The sequence below is a fragment of the Haliaeetus leucocephalus genome, unplaced genomic scaffold (assembly GCF_000737465.1).
Source record: "Haliaeetus leucocephalus isolate CR32 unplaced genomic scaffold, Haliaeetus_leucocephalus-4.0 Scaffold206, whole genome shotgun sequence".
Taxonomy (NCBI): domain Eukaryota; kingdom Metazoa; phylum Chordata; class Aves; order Accipitriformes; family Accipitridae; genus Haliaeetus; species Haliaeetus leucocephalus.
Window position 1 is genome coordinate 5,872,532 of NW_010972642.1, and position 20,113 is coordinate 5,892,644.

General features: G+C 46.2%; 1 protein-coding gene across 1 annotated transcript in view; it reads left to right on the forward strand.

Moving 5' to 3' along the window:
- Nucleotides 1-20,113, forward strand: part of CACNA2D4 (calcium channel, voltage-dependent, alpha 2/delta subunit 4) — a 128,992-nt gene that overhangs the window by 58,940 nt on the left and 49,939 nt on the right. Inside the window, exons 25-26 of the mRNA XM_010566340.1 lie at nucleotides 3,076-3,113; nucleotides 3,201-3,281. Of these exons, the coding sequence (XP_010564642.1) occupies nucleotides 3,076-3,113; nucleotides 3,201-3,281 (119 nt within the window). The remainder of the gene's footprint in view (nucleotides 1-3,075; nucleotides 3,114-3,200; nucleotides 3,282-20,113) is intronic.

The following is a 20,113-nucleotide window of genomic DNA, read 5'->3' on the forward strand; positions in this document are numbered from 1 at the left end:
ACACCGTGCTCGTCCCAGTCCCTTTATCGCTGCCTCCTGCCTAATGGGAAGTGCTGAGACCTGGTCTCTAGGCGTTACTGTCGCACCAGTGTAGAGGCAGAGGGGTCATGGCCAAGATACTGCACACAGCAGAAAGACAAAGCTACAAGCTGTGGGGAAGGCAGTCAGGGCTGCGTAACATAAGGTTGCAGAGGAGGCAAAGGACACGTGGGAATGCAGGGCCTGGGTGGACCGAAGGATTTAGGGAGGCAGGGGGTGGGGAACCACAAGGTAATTGTGGGGGTGGGGAACCACAAGGTAATTGTGGGGCTGGAGAATACATGAACCATGAGAAAGGGAAGGGAAAGGTATCACAGAAAGAATTAGACACGTAGGTGTGACCAGGCCTGGGAGGGAACATCATCAGGAGAACTGGATGAAAGTAACAGCTAGGCCTGATGAGGGATCAGCAGGCACTCAGTCAGGAAGTCTAAGTTTAGAGGGTGTCATTTTTTTCCATCACCGCTTCCCATAACAGGAAAGGATGGGTTTGTTATGGAAGATGGTAGAGGAAAAGGGAGCGTATTTCCATAGCTTCCTCTTGGTGAGGGTGTCTTGTTGGTCTCCTGTCCCATCATACTACTAGGCTATGGCACCTCTTGCCCAGCTAAGGAGCTCAAACATGAGAGGTAAGCGAGAAGTGGCTTTTCAGGGTCTCTTGCTTATGGTGTTGGTTCCTGTGAGTTTGCAGGGCCAGCCAGGACCTCCTCAAAGGCTGGAAGAGAGCAGAAGAGCCTAGAAAGAAAAAAAAAAATCAAAACAAAATACTCATGTGAGACTCCTACACAGAAGGCAGAAATCCCCTCTGTGCTTCTCCCTGGCCCCTAGCACTCCATCTCTGTCACAGAGCTCAGCACTTTAGCTGTTAAAGCTTTTTGTGGCGCAGTGGTGGGAGGCTGGTGGGTGGGAAAGCAAGTAGCAAAGAGGAGAAAACCATACTGGGAGGCAAGAGATGAACCAGGATGTAAAGGGAGAGGGGTGGAAAGAGAAAATACTTGAAACCTTCCACAAAAGCCTCTCTCTGCCCAGCACCCTTACATCTCACTTAAAAGGCAAGTGAGGAGAGAGGGGGCGGCATGGCAGGAGGGACCTTTTACTCCCCTGACGGCATTTGCTCTTTGAAATAGAGCGTGGGTTAGAAAACCAGGCAGTGACACCTTGTGGGGCTTCCTAGGGCAGCCATTACCCATGCCACAGTAGTCAATGCTGGCTTGAACATTGGGCTAGTGGCTTGATGTGGCTTTTTTAGAAGTCACAGGTAGTTTTGCATGCATAAAGACAGAAGACAAGCAACTGCCACTGTTTTTTGTATTATATGGCTGTTGGTCAGAAGCTTCAATCAAGTCCAGGACCTCATTCACCTGGAAACCCTACACATTGTAAGAAGTAGTACGTGGCCCTGAAGACCTTATGCTCTAAACTGTAAGGGAGATGAGCAGCTGGGCTTAGAGAGACTGTGATCCATGAGATCACACAGTATGCCGGTGAAGAGCCAGGAAATAATCCTCAGTGCTTCTGAGCCACAGTGCTTCACTGTCAGAGCAGAGTCCAGGCCCTTCCTTGACATCCGATGAAGCAGGGATACCCCACCTTTTTGGCCAGGGCAGACTACCCAGTTTCTTATTAAATTCTTGATGATTAGATGCTGAAGTCCCCCCTTCATGCTTTCCACATGACCCAGTACATGCCCACTCTGTGACAAGGGGTTTTCATGGCAGATGTACTTGTCATCACATAAGAGAGAAGACCCAAAGACCTCCCTGTTGGGGAAGAAACCAGTAGGGAATGGCTGCAGGTCATCAGAATAATTAATCCAGGGCACCTCCTTCCAGTGTCCAAAAGTCTCAGAGAGAAGACGACAGCAGGGAAAGCTCTGCAAGTCAAGTAGAACTGTTCTTGCAGCCCAGAACTCTCATGTGTTGGGTGTTTGGGTTTTTTTGGTTTGTCTCTTTTTTCTAGGGTTGCTAAGTGTATTTTGCTTACTTGTCTCATCCTAGGGAGAGCAAGAAATTTGGGGTTCACCATAAAAGCCGGATTAGACTCAAGGCATGTGAGCATAAGTTGTCTGGGTATTTGTTTCACAAGGTCTTTACTATTTCTGGCATCCTTGAGCAAGTTAATCTGGCTTCAGTCCAAAAAAAATGAGTCAGAGACTCCAGGCCAAACTGTGGTAGACACAGAATCGTGCTCAGGACACACTGGGTACCAACAAGAATGATGAAGGCAGAAATGGAAAGCAGTAAGAAATGCTGGAGCTCTTGGGAAGGAAAGAATCCCTGACCCATCTGTCTGAGCAAGAGATTTCCATACAGCACGCAGGGAGAGAATCAGTTGCAGGCTAAATCGATCATGCTGACCTTCAAACTGTCCCCTGGCAGTTCCAAAAGAGGTGCCCCAGCTGAAGCTAATCTAATCGCTTTAAAAAAAAACACAGAAATGGAATCTGTCACATGGAGAATTACAGTCTGAAACAACTGCACTAACAAAGAAAGGGGAGGTGGGGTTCAGTTGCTTAAACCTATATAGCCATGCTATTTTAAACGCCCTGTGGGAGCTGAGATCTGCACGGGGCTGGCAGATGTGACACAGGACCTACAGGATGCTTAAAGCAGCAGCAAAAGGATAATCGGGAGACCCTGGGGCATAACAGAGTTTATGCAGCAAGGTCCCAGAAGACTTTGTTTCTAAAATGGAGTGCACCCTGGGAGTGCTGTGTCTGTCTCTCCAGTTTGTAGTGCTGGCCTGGCTTGGGTAACAGACTTAGGCGTAAGTCTGGCCTTTGCTGTGCAACAGTCGGTGTCCTACTTCTCCTCTGTCTACAGAGTTTAGCTGGTGCCTGGAGCAGAGCAGCTTTCTGGCCTAAGAGAAGCTCTACATGCCCAAAATGGGGGAGGCCAGTCCTTTACATTTTATGCTGAGGATGCTACTTTTATCATGGGCCATTATCTGGAAGAAAAAAAAAAAATCTACTCATAACCCCTTAGGTTGCTTATGTGTCTTGAAAGATGCAGTCCTCCAAACTCTTGAATGTTTCAGGGTTGAGGCTTATGTACACACCGACCTGGATGTGAAAGGTTATGAGCAAGCTGCTCCTGCTGCATTTTGCTCCTCTCTGGTGGTAAGCTAACCAAGCCTGCTGTATTGTATTTGTGTCTTGACAGAGGGAGGTGGCCTACCAAAAGTGGTGACAGTGAGCACGGCTGTGGCTGTATCTGTGGATGGGAAGATGGGTATTGCTGCAGGTAGGACATTCTGGTTTCTCTTTTTATCTTGAATGAAATGGTTGCATCTTGTATTGAGAGTGGGAGCTTAGAGCTGATAGCTTGTCATTCAAGGGAAATGACGGGAGCCACAATAGCTTGTGATGTTGAAAACTAGGCTAGGCAGAATATTAGGACAGGTACTAAATAGCTGATAGGCTTTTGAAAGGGAAACTGGCTGTTTGAATGGGAGCTTCCCATCTTCAATGCTGGTGAATTTGTGGATTGAGACTATTTCTCTGGAGCGTGAGTAGGTTGAGAAGCCCATGCAGGTTTTAAACTGTTTGCAGGAGACACTTCTGGTTTTGGAAGAACAGAACATTCATGCATCTCCATCATTATCTCAGCTGAAAAATAACTTTTGCTGGTGGGATAGGCTTGTTGCTGGATTTCCAAATCAGACATATAGATTGCCAAACTTATCTTTGTATCTGAGCTTTAAACCCCTTTTGGCAGACCTTCACTAGATTCTGCATCTACTTTTGGAAAATTCATAAAGCACTTTATTTCCAACAGAACCCCAAAGCTTTTGAAGCTTTACCATTTTCTGCAGCAATTGCTTCAGCCTTTATGGAAGTACAGTAAACTCGGAAGTGAAACAGAGCAGCCATTTAACGAAACAAAGCAACTTTAATCAATAATGCTGGCATCATATCCAGCTTAAATTCTCTGTGTAGGGGTATTGGGATAAGAGAAGATGTAGCTCAGTGGAATTTTTTTTAGACCTGGAAGCATTGACTAAGGGAAAAGATTGGTAGAACAGGTAATGGAGTAATTATCACCAGAAACATGCCAAGTTGCAAAGCTGCTTGTGAAAGAATCATTAGTGTTAATGGAGTCCTGTATGGTGAAAGGAATGACTGAGTAGAATAGATACCAAACAATGACTTTGTTACAGGAGTATCCAGTAGAAAGAAGGCTATATAGCAGTTACCTTCAGATCAGAGAGTCAGCCATTGCTTTTGCCTAGGCTGGGTAGGATACCATGATGGTCTTCAGTACTACTAGTCAGTAAAACTATGGCAGTTTAACTTCATCTGATGAAGCGTTCCTTAATTTCCAAGCTTTTAGTAAGTCCCAGTTGAGCACGGTACTCTTTAATTATCTTCTGGGCATTGAGAAAGTACTTACAACCTGAAGGGGGGGTGTTATGAAATAGCACTTTTCACTAATATACCACCATTTCAAGCCCAAAGCCAGAAAATTATTATGAAGTCTGTCCAGAGACCACTGTGAAATAGAGATGGTTTCAGTAAAGTTCATGTTAAGTAAGTGCTTGGGTCATAGAAACTGCTCTCGAAACTGATACTAGCTGGCATTGTTATGAATATACCCAGCAGAGAATGAAATAGCATCGAAAGTGTACCCATGGTCTCTGTGCAGCACTGGAGCATTTTTCTAAGCATGAATTTGGGAGGAGGAAAAACTTTTTTTTTAGAAAGATTGTTTTCATGTTTCTTTTCCTTCCCTTTCCCATTCTGTGAGTTAGAGCAGAGGCACACAAGCAGTTCATCTGGCACTCAGCATAAATACAAGAAAGGAAAGTTCTGGGTGGAAGAGCTGGAGCAAGAAAAAGTGGCAGGAAGATCTGCCCCTGACAGAGCCATTTCTCTGCTGTCAGCAGCGCTTTTCACAGCCCCTGTGGAGATTTCCACCCCCTCAGTTATGCTGAATGCTGAATCGACTGTCAGTGTGGACACGCTGTGAAGGGGCAGGATCCTCTGCAGAGGGAAGAGGAGGGTGGAGAAAGCAGCAGAGGATAGGGAAAGAAATCATGTTAAAACAATAACAATAAGGTAAAAATTCTGTCATTTGTGGAAATGATACAGAACAAACCAGTTTCCTCACTGGTTCAACCACAGAAGTTGAGACACAGAAATGAATACTCAATTGCTTTTGTTCCTTAAAGGTACCACAGTCCCTGTCACTAGCCTGCACGTTAGGTGACCTGACCAAAAGCATCTTCTGCTTACCTCCACACATGGTACATACTGCTGGGTGTTCTTCATTCCCCATTTCTTATGCGTTGATGAAAACTACCCGTATTTCATCCAAAGTATGGGCTGCATGACAGCACTGAGGGAAAGAATTTCTCCCAAAGAGTCCAAAGTCCTTCAGGCCCTCAGCTGTAGCCCCCATTGACTTCAATGGGAGTGCAAGGGTTTGCCAAGGTATGTCCCATCTGCTGGCTTGGGCATAAGTTTACACTATCTTTTGGGGGATTTCAGGGAGCAAAAAGGTACTATGTCTGTATTACCATTTGCTTTTTTTCTAGTAGTGACTAGGTTCATCATCTAAATCTTTCATACCAGTAGTAATTTTAAAAAAAAAGGGGGGGGGCATAATTGTGGTCACACTACCTGTTGCAATACTATTTGATCTTGAGGATAGCAGCTTTGAGAGTAAGGATGTAGGTCTCTCTTCATCTCCCCCCACACTAATTTAATCATCCTGAGTGGCTAGGACCTGATTCTAGGGGACTTCACTCCACAGCAGAGGCTGCAGCACAAATGATGCTGGGTAGTGCTGCAATACCATCCTGGGTACTGGAGAGAGGTGAAGGAAGGGGAGTGAGCGGAGACACAGCAAGAGGCAATCCAAGCAGAATGGGATGCAGACTGTTGTTATTATTGTTGTTATTCCGATGGCATCAGCCCTCAGTGGGATTGATACTGTGTTCGTTTAGAGTTAGGATACTACCAGATGTTTAGTACCCAGCACTGGTTCCCAGAAAGCCAAATATCTGGGTAGGCTTGTAGTTTCTGCATAAATGCAGTCACAGTTCTGTAAAAGGGGAACAACAGAGACTTTTTAAGTGCCCCTATAAAAGTGCATGTGGTATGAACTGGCCTGTCATTCTGCCACTGATCGTTACTGTCACTTGTTTGACTTGACGGTGCTTGGGGGGGATTTGTAAGCACTCTGAAATGTTCGCTATGCATGCAGTGAAAAATTAAGCTCTAGGATTTACAGCCATGCCTGTGGGAAGGGAGCACCCCGAGTGCGCCCATGGAGAGGACGCCAATGACAGGGAGCATTGGGACCCTTTTCTTCTGGCAGCTGAATGGCAGTCCCCAGCCAAGGCAGAGAAAGGCGAACTGGTAAAATCAAATGTCCAGGAAGATGACACAGGTCTGGATGCTGTCAGGGCGTGAGGGAGCAGTCAGCTGGGATTAGAGAGCAGCCAGGCTGGAGGGCTGAGGGCAGGGATGAAGGGGAGTACAATGGCCTCCTTCCTCCCATTTCAGTCTGGCTTAGCTCAGTAGGGAGTCCCAGAATGGGTTTGGGGGCAATCCGAGATGCTCCTCTCACTGTTAGATATGCTGCGCCACACAAGGACAGGTGGGAAGTTAGCCAAATTCAAGAGGGAAAAGCGGTGTCCTCTGCCCTGCCCTACCCACTCCCCTTCTCACCCATCCCTCTCCTTCCCCTGTGGGCCAAGCCCCTGTACCTGGGGTGCAAGGGGTTCAAGGTCCCCGCAGGTCCCTCAGAGGACATGGTGGAGCCAAGGCAAAGTCCACTTGTGCAAGCTGAGTTGGTGTGGTCTCTTTGGTGGGAAGCCACACAGGCAGACCTACCCCTGGCTTGGCTATACCTGTTTCTTTGAATTAATAATATCTACCTGCTATATTGTGCTTTGGCAGTTCAAAGCACTATGCAAACATTAAGTAATGCCTGGATGATTAATTATAATTAATTAGAAGGCAGCTATTCTCCTGGGATGTCAGTCCAGTACCTTTCACGCACACTAACTTTGTTGGAAATGAAAAATAAGGAATTGTGATGGCACCCTCCCCAAGCCAAGTCCTGCCCCAGATAGCACTGTCATCTGCTCCCTCCCGTGAGTCAGTAGCCTGGGGCTTTCTGGTCCTCAGGGGGTGCACAGCAGAAATCACATGTAGTTGCTGACAGAAGCTTTTAGTGATTTAAAGCCCCAGTGAAACTGCTGGAATCTGTGCAGGAGTTTAGCTGTCACTTCAGGCTGTGTATGACGTCTCTTTCATTGCCTGACCTTCTCGCTGTTCAAGTTACGTGGTTGTCAGTTGGCTGCCAGTCCCAATAGGGGCAGGTAGGGGTTTCTTCCCATTATGTTCCTTGCCATGGTTGTTGTGTCTCGGGGATGGGAGACAGCTGATACCACCAAAGCATGAGGCATGCACAGGCTCCATGGTACCCAATAAAACAAATCCAAATGGGCACTTGGGGGATGCAGGTTTATTTTATATGATACCTCTCTTCTCTGTTTATATTCAGAGTTACTGTTAGTTCTTATCTGCAGTGATTGGACCACAGTGAAATCGTTATCCCATGATGACAACAGTATATACAGATGTATTTGGGGAGAGTCCTAGGCAAGCTTAGAGAAGGGTGAGAGAAGAGAAATAGTGTCTCTATTTTACAGAGAGGGTTTTGGGACACTGAGTTATTAAGGCCAGTATTTTCAGAAGAGCTCTGTACTCACAGCAGGAGCAGATTTTCAAAAAAGCTTGGATTTTTTTTCAAAAGTATTTGAAATCAATCAGTCTGAAAAATAGATAACAGGAAGTAATTTTGCCATTATACCGCTGGTTAAAATACAGCCTCTATCAGTCTGATGGAAGCTCTCTGTTTGAAAAGCGATTACAGGCCAGCTCGATGTCTCTCCATCCTCTTCCTTGGTCCCCAATTTTGGCTATCTGCTGTCTGTTACCAGTGAGCAAAGAGAGGACATGCAGGTGGTTTTCTCAGCAGTTTTGTTGCTGTGGCATCTTTTCATACTAATCTACACACAATTCTGTATTCCTACAGTTTTGTTGCTTGGGTGGATAAGACATTTTAACCTCCTCTCTAAAAAGTGACAGTTGTACCTGTAGAAGCTGCTAAAATGCATGGAAATAAGCTACAATAGCATAAGCACCTTTTACATGGGAGCAACTGCATTCAAGCTGGAGAATTAAAATGATTTCACTAGACTGGCTCGGGAACCAGTATAACATTACCCATACAAAACCTGAGAGCAGCTGATCTCTTGAATGTGTGCTGCGGTATTCAGAAAGAATGCTGCCCCTCTTTTAATGCTGGAGGTTGTGCCAACATTGTCCCAGTGCAGGGACTTCTGTGAGGTCCCAAGGCATGACCCAGGTGCCTTTATGGAAATCGTGGTCTTCCCTGCATCCAGTGGTAGCACGGGTAGAGAGAAGGAAGAATCAACTCATTTTCAGCCCATCACCTGCTACGTCTGGTTTCTGCCTGATGCCATTCCCTCCTGGCAATCCCCGAAGCCCAAGCGGTTTCTCAGGCATCCCTTTGATCTGACAAAAAGAGAGACGTCTGAAGGGGCCATGCCTTGGAGCTCAGTCATAAAAAGTGTTAGGGGCACTCAGTAAGGCAGAAATGCTAATGATTTTAGTACTAACAGCAGCCATGCCTTCTCTACCTCTCAGGACATCTCTCTGGAGGCCGTTCAGTAAGTAAACATTTGGCTGGCCTAAGGGTTGAGCCAATACTCCACAGGCCAGGGTATCAACATTACACTGGTGTGCCAAAACCAGTGTCTTTTGCACCCTTCATCTGTCCCTCTGCCTGCCTGGCATCCATTGCATTCTACTTTACATTCTGAGCCTTGGGGGAGAGACCTGTAAGTATAAAGGCTGCTTTTTGGGGTGTTTCTGGGGCAGACACAAACTGTTCTGAGCCAGACAAAAGTGAGGTGGTTGCCTTATTTTGCGCTCGCTCTGATCTTACAAACTCTGCCTTTCACCAAGATTTGATATCAGCACTGGGGCCACATGGTTCCCTGTTCAGAGCTGGTTATCCTCCAGCCAGGTCAGTGAACAGGCAGAAAGAGCAAGCATCTGCCTGCAAAACTCCATGTAGATGTCTCCATGCATAGACAGTAACTGGTGACAAGGGGGTCAAATAAGTTTATTTTATCCTCAAAAGAATGCTAAAAATAGGTATGTGAGACATCTTACATTGCTGATGTCCAGCCAGAGTGGGCAGAATGCTATTTCCTTTTCTTCCAAGGTGTATCTGCTCTCTGCATAGGCTGTAAGATCTTCAGCACAGGGATCGTGCCTCCTCCCTGTGTGTGTGGACATTACCTATTGCCTTGGGGATGAGCCTTTGGCTGGGGGAAAAGCAAAGACAATAGCCAATTCTGTAGAATAAATATTTCCCTGTAGCCTCAGCTGAGTGCCAGAGTTTGCACGCTGCACCACTTACCAGGAGAAAAACATTAAGTGAATCAGCCCACATTTCCTCAGCCCATGTGAGCATTGCTTCGCCCAGCACAGAGCCCCCAATATGGGTGGGTGCCTGTGCCCACACTCTGCTCTCACCAGCTGTTTCAGGGTATTTTCTCAATGGGATACCATAACAACTTGTGAGCAATAGGATTTCTCTTGTGGGGTCTGGTCAGGCATCTCTGGGACATCCCCAGTCCTGGAGCCTGTTCCAGGCTGGAGCTCCAGCCCAGGAGCCTGTTCTTGCCTGTGTGTAGCAGAAACTTCTAGCCTAAGGTTATCCATCACTGCTGCCTCTGTAGCTCCTCTGATTGCCATGGTTGTCACGCTTGAAGGGAAAAGAGCCCTTGACACTGGCTCAGGAGAGGCTTGCATATAGCTGGATTTTTTAGATTGGCACCCAGCGCCTTTGCCATGTTCCCTTTGCTTGCAAATTATTTGATATCATTTTAATTCTGAGCCGAATTAGAGCAGTGTGCGGGTTGTCATGGCAACCATTTCCTTGTGCCTTTTGGTCTGACTCATTGCAGACAATTACTCTCGCGCTCCAGGATTCACAGATGTGATAGGAGAAGAATCATGTGCTGGGCTTTCAACTTTTTTTTTGCTTTTAATTTCCTTCCCAGCCTCTCTTGCATTAACTCCTACCTAGCCAGCATCAGCAGGGACCTGAATCTCTGCCCAGGACCATATGGGCCCTTGGGACAGCATTGTATGTAGAGTGTGTGTAGATGTACAATGTGTGAGGGGATTTGTGCATATGTGTGTGTATTTGCATACACAGTTTCTCTGCAGTGCGTTGTGTGGCTGAGATACCTGTCTGTGTGTGTAACTAGGGGCGTGCACAGATGCATATACTCACAGAGCGATTTGCACTTATTCCTGTCTGTGATGGAATGGTTTCTGTGTATGCACACAGGTATGTACGTGAGTAATCTGTGTGAACATGGAAGCGTACCCAGAGTGTAGAGTCTGTCAATATGCACTGAGTATTCAGGGGGACTGACAAACTTCAAGGGTCATGAATTGGCCAGGACCTTCCATTCAGAGCTGTGTGAAGATCCACCGACTGCCAAGCAAGTGGCATTAATACATCTGACCAAGTAGGGTGCAAACCTAAATCTTGTGTGATTGCAAGGCCAGTGCATTGCCTCTCTTATGTGTGTCTCCCCACAACAGCCTGCATCTATGCATCTAAATTACGTGGAGGAAAACAGTGCTGTCCATGCAAGGACCATAGCCTTCGCATAGGTATAATCGATGTCATGACCTGTGTTAGGACCTGTAGTTCAGCAGAGGAGCAAAGTCATATGAGAAGATGCTGAAAGGGATTGCTGAAGCAGTCTGTAGGTGTAGGGATGAGGGGGTAAATATTACAGCAGAGGAGGTTATACGAAATGTCTTGTGGGATGGTTTGGCTTAAATTCAGCCAAGACTGAATTCCTGAGTTCCTCTTCTCCTGCCCTACCTATCCACTTAAGGCACAAATCTCCTTGTCATAAGGCTATGTAATAGGACTCCTGCTACCAGCCCTTTCCCCTCATAAGACCTTTGCTTTTCCTCCTTTCCCTCACTGGGATACCCAAGTCCATTCATAGGACCATAGGATATTTCTGTCTGGAAGGCACCTCAGGAGGTCTCTAGACAGCCACCTGCTCAAAGCAGGGTCAGCTATGAGTTCAGACCAGTTTGCTTAGAGCTTTATTGCAATAATATTCCCATAAATATTCCTTGTTCCTCCCTAATGATCATATGCTGTGCTCTCACTGTTTGTACCATGCAGAGGCTGTACTGATAGCGATTATTCTCTTTTTCTCTCCCTATCCTTGCTCTGCATGAGAACCATCAGCAAATCTTCATGCGGAGGTGCTGGACGCAGGGTAGTTTGCCATGGATATGGGCCACTGTTGGGTGGCAAGGCACAGAGGGTGTGAGAGGAAAGGAGATTTGAAAGGTGGCTGTCCTGCTTCTGCCTGCAGAAGAGCTTGGCTGGGAGCCCTTGCCTGGAAGCCCTGGGAAGCATCAGGCTTTCCCAAGGCAGTGGGAAGGCATGGTAGAGATGTTGTGTGGGGGGAGTTAGGCAAGATGTGGACATCTTTGCTTGCCCAGGCAAAGCATGTGGAGGGGTGGTCTGCTGCTGGCTCTTGGCACTGCTTTCACAGGCAGCAGGGCAAAGTCTGGAGTGTGGAGAGGGAGTATTTCAACTTTCAGGGACACTGTGGAGCCCACATTGCTGGGAGGAGTCAGTAAATGGCAATGCCTGATTCTGTTGCCCTCCATCTGTCTGCTACCATAGGCAACTACTTAGGCTCCTTAAGCTGGCACGGCAGAGAGCCTGCGTAGAATGGAAAAAGAGCAGACAGCAAAAAAAGCTGTGTCTTAGAGGTCAGGAAATGTAGGGATAAAGTGAGGATTGCTTACAAATCAAGCTGAGTTAGACCTTCCAAAGGAGATTAAAACAAACTGCAAAAGATTCTTCAGCTATTTGGAAAAAAAAAAAGAGAATAAGAAGTGAGGCCACTTCTGGGCAGTAAGAGTGAAGTCAAGATCAAGGAGACTATAGTCTGAGCCAAAACCAAAGAGGACTCTGCACCCAAGTTATTTATATGGACGGCAATATTGTCCTTGGGGAAAGAAACAAGCTGACTACTGGGAATAAGCAGCTCAAGCTGCTTAGTGCACTCACAGTGCTGGGCCTGGGAGCTCTGCGGCCTCAGGAGAGCTGGCATGTGAAAACACAGGCTTATAGCAAGGATTTTTTTTCAACTCTACCCTCAGTGGTGACTCCATGTAGACTGGAAAAGTGAAAATTCAGCAGTTAGGGTTAAGGAAGGGGGAGAAATAAATTTGTCGGTCTCAGACTTGTAAGTGTGACCTCTGTAATGTTTGTAGCACTTTAGAGGAGATCTTGAAGGAAAGTATAGTTATTACCAAGCAGCTAGGGGGAAAGGGAGTCAGGCAATAGAAGTTTGTCAATGCCAGATCATACCAGACTAACCCAATAGCTTTCTTTCAGGTGGTTGTTTTCCTGGAAGGCAAAAGAAAATTCAAAGGTCTCATCTCTGTATTTAAGTAAGGCAATTGATACAGTGCCACATAAGAAACAACTAGTTAAACTGGATCAGGAAAGGCAGAGGAGTTGTAAGGGGCAGGGAGGTAGAAGTCAGTCTGGGAAGATGGCAGCAGCAAGATCACCCCTCAAAGTCTAGCAAAAGGTTGCTTGTAGCACTCCCCCGTGGTCAGCCATGGGATTTGCTAACAGCCAGTAGTCTTTGCTAACATTAACCTGAGACCCTGACTCAGATAGCAATAGGTAGTGAGGCAGTGTCCTGATGATTCAACACTAGAAGGCATTGCTAGTACAGGGAAGGACCAGGGTATTGTAGAGAAAGCCTTATCTGACCTTGGCAGGAGTACCAGAAACAGAATGAATTTCAGTAGTACGACAGACAAGGTCATATGCTTGAGAACTAATATTAGAAATCTTTTGTAAGCTGGGAACTCTGTGAGATCTGGTGGAGAGCACAGCAAGCAGGACTAGAGGCAGCCCTTGTCTTCTGGAAACTGTTGCGCCCATTTTGCCAAGTGTCAGTGAGGATCCTCAGTGTAGGCTGTATTGCCCCCTGATGCCCACATAAAATTCAGGGAGCCTTTGTCATCCACCAAGTTCCATCCTGAGATCCCTGCTGCAAGGCAGCCGGGTAGACTCAGTGGTAAACATATCCTGAGAAAGCTCAGGAGAAAAATGCTGTATTAAGTGATGGTAGGATGATGGCAAGAGATAGTGTGATGTGGATGTGGATGAAGCAAATGTTGTCCTAGAACATACCTGGAGAGTTGTTCCCACTGGGGATGGGGATGCATTGGTGCTCCTACCCAAAGCCCTGTGAGTCCTCTCCTCTAGTTTGTGTTACAGTTTTGGCCAAAGGAATACAGGCTGAGACAGGTACAGACAGGACAGAAAGATGATGAGAGGAAAGGGAAGCGTGACTTCATGGGAGGAGCCTGGGAGAACCCAGCTTGTTTAACAACATGCAACCAAGGCTGAAGTAGATAGGATTGCTGTAATAAATGCATCTTGGAGGAAACATTTAAACTAAAGCACACAGTTTGTATGAAGACAGTGTAATATAGATAGGCCATGAACATATTTAGGGTGGAAAACTAGAAGAGGATTTCTAGCCTTTAGGCTAATGCAACTTTAGCCAGAATCTGAGGTAAAAAGACAAACGGGTTTAAGCTGGAGCTTGAAAAGTCTGTAAGAAGGTGGTGGTGCCTTGAATAGAATGAGGTGAGACTCTGCTAGCCTGCAGTCCCTTCTCTGTCACCAGGGAACAGCTGAAGTCCCTTGTATCACCATGCCACAGTACAATTACCAGCAAGCAAGCGAGCCGTGGGGCAGTCACTCAGGGCACTCCCTGTTCACCACGGCACTCCCTTGGGGTACAAGGCTGGGCCTTTTTACCATATAATTCACACACTCCATGATTTTAGTCATGACTGAATAAAAATATGCTTGCTAGTGCAGCTGAAAGCCCCAGCATAGCACCTGGAAGGCCAGAAGTTAGGGCTGACCTAAACCCCTCTTTCAGCCTTTGAGAGTGTGGTGGTTTCTCTTGTTTGATTTGGGTTTTGCAAAGTAAAGAGGAGTGAGCAGAGAAGGCCCTGCTTATGATAACAAGCCTTTAAAAAGCAGATGGGAATGTGGGGGCCGGCGTGTTTTGTGGCAGCTGACAAGTGACAGTTGAGGAGATCAGAGAAGGGAGAATCTGAAAAGCAGCTGGTCAGAGGCAGTTGCTGAGAAGGGGATGATCAGTCACAAGAGGATGAAAATAAAGGGGAGAGAGAAAGAATAACTGGGGAATCAAAGACATTTATGTCCAGTGGGAGAGATGTGAAAGATAACCATATGAGACCATGAGTGGATGAAGTAGAGACTGCTAGAAGAGGACCATCAGTTTAAATAAAGGGCTAGATTTTTCTCTTACCAAGAATTGCATAAATCTGGAGACTCTTGTTTAAAATCCAGTGAATTTATACTACTATAAAGGTGGTTGTGAGTGGGATCAGAACAGTTTCCCATAATCCGGCTCCCTCAAAATGTCTTGTAGGATCTTGCCCTAGGGTTTCCATATACCTCCATCTTTAAAGTAGGAAAAATGCTCACACAGCCTAGCCAGTGTGTTGTGAGACATGGCTGGTGGGGAGGTGTAGGAAAAGGTGATATTTACTATTGTATGGCAGTAGTGGGGTAATATCTGTAATACAGAGCACAGATTTTGATGGATGAGGAGCATACTCTTAAAAGGAGGAGGGAAAACAGGAAAGAGTGCGACAAAAGGCTACAGTATTGCTCCAGAGGTGGGAAAATGCTTTACAGCAAAAGACTTAATGAACTCTATTTGCTTATCTTGCCAAAAAGAAGACGGAGAGATTATTTCATTAGAGTATAAAGTACCTTCACAGGGGGAGATACTGGTTATTGAACATTTGGTTTTTTAATCTAGGGGAGAGAAGCATAACAAAAATCCTGTGACAGGAAACCAAACGGATTCAAATGAGATGTTAGCATTCACGCTTAATAGTGAGCATGAATAGTTATTGTAGTAAGGCACCAAGGGAAAAGGGGGGGTTTCATCTCTTGAATATTTTTTAAATCAAAGGTAGATGCCTTTCTGGAAGATTCACCTTAGCTGCACATAAACACTCACTGTTGGACTTTCTACAGGATAACTTCTCTATTTTCTGTTTCATAAGCTAAACAGATTGAGCTCTTTAAGCCTTTCACAGCAAGGCATTTTCTGCCACCCTCAAATAATATTTGTGGTTCTTTTCCACACACTTTCCAAGTAGCGTGCGATATGCAGAAGGTCAGACTGGATGATCTAAAGTCCCTTCTGGCCTTTATACTCTCTGAATCTCTGCCTCTGTGAATTCATTAATGTTTCCAAGCTCCCAAAGAGCTGCCAAAGGCAAGCACTATAGAAATGCAAAGCATTGTTGTTACTCTGGATATTTCCCTTGAGCTTTATGCAGAGCTGGTTGAATATCTCAGTGTATCGTCTGTGCATATTTCCTCAAATGAAATACCTGCATTTGTCACTTGTTTGGTGCCCTTTATGAGTTGATTTTCTGCAGCTGTTCTAACAAACAAGTTTATTCCCAAGTTAGGACACAAAAAAAGCAAATGTGAAGGGCCAAATCTCAACTTGGAGCCCCAAGCAAATAGTGGCATGTTGTTGTACTGGCCCAGAAGCTCCACGCAAGGCAGAGTTATTCTTAGCTTTGCTTTCTCCTTGGCTCCAGGTGCCCTGCACATGGCCTCTGCCTGGCTGCAGCACAGTGCCACTGTGGAAAGGAGAGGTCTAGCCCCTGTTGGTTGCTTCTCTCCCACCCTCTAAAGGGAGAAAAGCTGTGATGATGCTGCCTTGTCCCCAGATTTCCAGGGCTGCTACTGATGTGGAGAGCTCCCCAAAATGACACAGGAAATCTTTACTTACTTGCACTCCATTCTGTAACCATACTCATCAGGGAATGCTTATTCTTTTGTACGTATTGCACAGTATTCTCAGAGGGAAGGCTTTCTGGTCCTCAGAAATCCCATGCTAGGACTTGCACTTATCTAATCAGAGAATATAAGCTGACCCTCTGACCTGTGCTTCCAATCAGTGCTAGCAAACACTGTTCAAGCCAGCATAGCAAGCTGCCGATGAACAAGATACTGAGGAGGAGTTCTAATTTATATATTTTACATGTTTTATATATACACATACATAATTACGTGTTTATATATATGGTGTTATATGTGTGTGTGAGTAGATATGTATGCAGGGCAAATACATTTGCCAATATCAAATAATCAAATAATAATCAGATTATAATAATCAAATTGCAGAAAATCACAGCCTGCTCCCAGATAATTCATGAACTGAAAAAGCCTAGAGTCATTGGATGAGTGTGTTGGCTTTGGTTTTTTTTCTGCTTTACATTTCTGGTATTATATGAATTGCTTAGTAGTATCTGTGTGCACTTCTCTACCTACATGGCAAAATTAGATTAAACTATGTGTCATAGACACCATGCTGTTAAACAATAATGGTGATTCTCTTGCGGCACATACCTTTTGAGGAGAACAGATGCCTCAGCTGTTATTGGATTAAGAATGTCTGGGTTCTGCTCCTGGCTTCCATCTGAAGATCACTCTGAGTATAATAGGGTGGCCGAGTATAACAGTGTGAGTATGGTGGCACAAGGGTTTGCTTGTGGCAGGGTTTAACATCTTTTGTGGTTCCACAAGCATCAGGATGAGCTTTTTTTCACAGGAAGAGTATGTGATGAATTGTGTATGCTTAGCACTGGAAGTGGAGAAGAGGGGAATTTAAACTTCTTAGCTGTGTGTGATAGACCTCGCCAGTGAACAGCTGGTGGAGAGACTCTTTTAGCTCTAGGGGTGACAGCTTGTGTACTTGGGGGTGCGATAGGATTAGATAGCAATTTCCATTCATTTCAAAATAACCTTGCTCAGGAGGGTCAGGAATCTGGAGATGTAGGAACCCATAGCTCACCATTGTTACTGTAAGTTTTATTGAACATTATGCTCTAATTAAAAAAAAAAAAGCTTTTGGAATCAAATTTGACCTGAATATAACTCCGTTGGCTTCTGCGTTCTTACACTAGGGATTAATTTGGCCCTTTCTACTTTTATGTAATGAGCTGATTGCCACAGTATCTTATCCTTGTTACACAATCGCCCTTGTCTGGCTGTGTCCCTGGAGTACTCTGTGTGTGTGTTTCTAGATCTAGGGTCTCACCTTGACTGACTGTATTTAGTCCTACAGCCTCACCCCAACTGCAGGTACGTGCTTGCCTAGGACTTTGATATAGTGTATGTATGTGTATATATGTGCATTTTCATTCCAAGTTCAAACACTATGTACAGACAAGCATACACATATGTGAGAATTCAGGGACTTTTTCATTTGGCTGGCTGTATCCCTGCAGTGTTTGCTTTTACAAGGGGTAGGGGATAGAGGGAAGGTTACTATCAGAGATCTCATTTAAACAAGAAGGAGCATAGGAAAATACATTCTTTATTATTCTTCTGTAACAACAAGCCAGAAATATAATATACCTTTAAAAATTTTCTGTCTCATGCCAAAGAAACCTCCATTCAATCATTTTAGAAAATCTTGTTGCTCTCCTTCAAACAGTAACAAAAAGAAAAAGAAATTACAAGTGCCATCTGTTCCCTGCAAGAAATGTGCCTGCCTGTACTACAGGTGGGTGTGTGGGGAAGGGCAGCAGGGGGAGCAGAAGGGGCGTTTCTGGTGGCCCTGCCAGCCCCTACATCACCCTGGCACGTGTTGGACCTGCCTGCCCCAGAAAACCATTTCCTGAGGGCAGGCATCTGCCTGTGGCATTGGTATGCCTGCCTGCAGCAAAGAGTGCGTTCAGGGGGATTCCCCCCATGCCTAGCCATGCCTGCAGGGGGAACAGGAGCCCCTGTCCCCACACACCAGAGGAACCCATTGCCTGGGCACAAAAGGAGCACTGGGTCTCATTCTGTATCCGCATCCCACAGGAGAGCTTCATTTCTGACCACGCTGCATACCATGTTCCCTAGAGTGCCTGTGGACAGTGCAGCAGCTTGGTCACACTAGGGCAGCCTGTTTTCCAGGTGTGCTAGGGAACAGAGTAAGAGCCTGTTTGCAAACAGTGGTATAAAGTGGGCATTTCCCAGTGAACCCTGTTACTCTGCATGAAAGAGGACAGGTCCTTGTCCTTCCAAGCCCAGTATCTGCTTTCCACTGGGACTCCCCATAGCAGCCAGCCTTCATGTTTCTCAGCAGCTCTCTTTTCTCCCCTTTCCTGTCTTCTCCTTTCCTGGGTGAGTTTCTAAACATAGCAGTCCCTTGTCTAGGGTTGAGATGAATCCAGACTTTCTGCCTTATAAATGAAAACAAAAAGGAAAGGATGGGCAAGGTCATCATCAGTCCCACAACACAAGATATAGAAAATATTATTAGCAACAAAGAAAAATTGGTCAGGGTAGGAGGAGGTCATGGGGATGGTGCAGGGAAAGGAGGTTTTCACCCCCCAAACCCTGCATTGTCCTCCACCTCCCTCCCATTCATTTTACCTCTAGCCTATCCCCTTAAAAACAATCTCTCTCTCACTCTATTGCTCACTCACACACACACACATACACACACACACACATATATAGATCCCATTTGTTTTGTGCAATATTTCACCATTATTTGATGCAAGTAAAATATAGATCTATAAATATACCGCTCTGACTCAAGTCCCATTTCAAGTATGATTGCGGAGTCCAGTATGGTAAAGGGAGAAGTTCCCCTGAGAGGGAGGTTGGGGAGAGGTTTGGATCCAGCAGGCAGAGTCTAGTCCTGGCTTGCTGGGAATGTGGAGCAGCAGTAACACGCATACGGAGTCTGCAGTGCACCAGTTCTGCCCTTCAGATCGGGCTACAGTTGCCGCACATGGGATGGTTGGAGTGGCTATAGAGTGTATGGGGGAAGAGTCCTTCCTCCTCACATCTTGTGAGCCCTCCTCCTCCTCTTCTCCACAAGCAGTGTGCTGGGAGTGGGGTACAATGTGTGTGCACACTTGTGGGTAGACTGCTTCTCCCAGTCCCTCCAGGGCAGCCTGGTCTTCTGCTTCCTGAAGAACAGCCTCCCCTGTCCCATGTATCCCTGTGTCAAAGGGAAGTCATGCTGAAACAGTCCAGAGCATCCTGTCTCTTTGCCTCTGGTGGCCCTGGGTAGGCCAGGAGGGATTTTGCCACTCCAGACTTTGATTAAAGACTTGGTATTTTGTGCCCGTGGGTCAGTACAACCACCTGTCTGGGACCAGAAGGGGGTGAGAGGCCAGCGTGCATCACTTCCACAGGGATCCAGCAGCAGCGAGCAGGAGGGCTGTGAGATGTCCAAAGGCATTGGGATCCAGCTGGAGCAGGGGGAAAAGGTGACGTGCCCTGGCAGGGTCCACCTGCAGTGCATGCTCGGCTCTGAACACAGGTTGCTAGCGAAACACCCTGCAAAGCTGGGCTGGCTGCCAGCTTGTTTCCTGATGGCAGGGATCACAGCATCCACAGGCACTGCGGATGCACGACCTCCGGTGTCATCTTCCTCGCCCAGGAATACCCACTGTGACCGGTTAGAGCAGGTTACCATGGCAATATGCATTCTCCCCTGGAGACAGCATTTTATCCCACTTCCAGTGATACAAAATGAGTCCTTATGTTGAGTTCCTTTCATTTTTTTTTTCCCCTCTCACTTGGTTTTTTTTTTTTCCTGTTGTGTCGGAAAGAGCTAAGACTAATAGGAGGCACTGCAGTCTGAGAGCTTTAAAATCTGGTTGGGGGAAGTCACCCTACATGACAGTGGCAGTGTGCGCAGTTGTGTGTGTGGGCACACTCATGTGCAGCTATGGATGGCAGTGAACACAGAGTGATGGTGAGGGGACCATATGTGGGCTGTGCTGCCTACTGTGCTGGAGTCTCCCACCTGTGCCATGCTGTGGTCCAGGTTTGAACCTTCATCTCAAGACCCTCCAGAACTGTGCCCC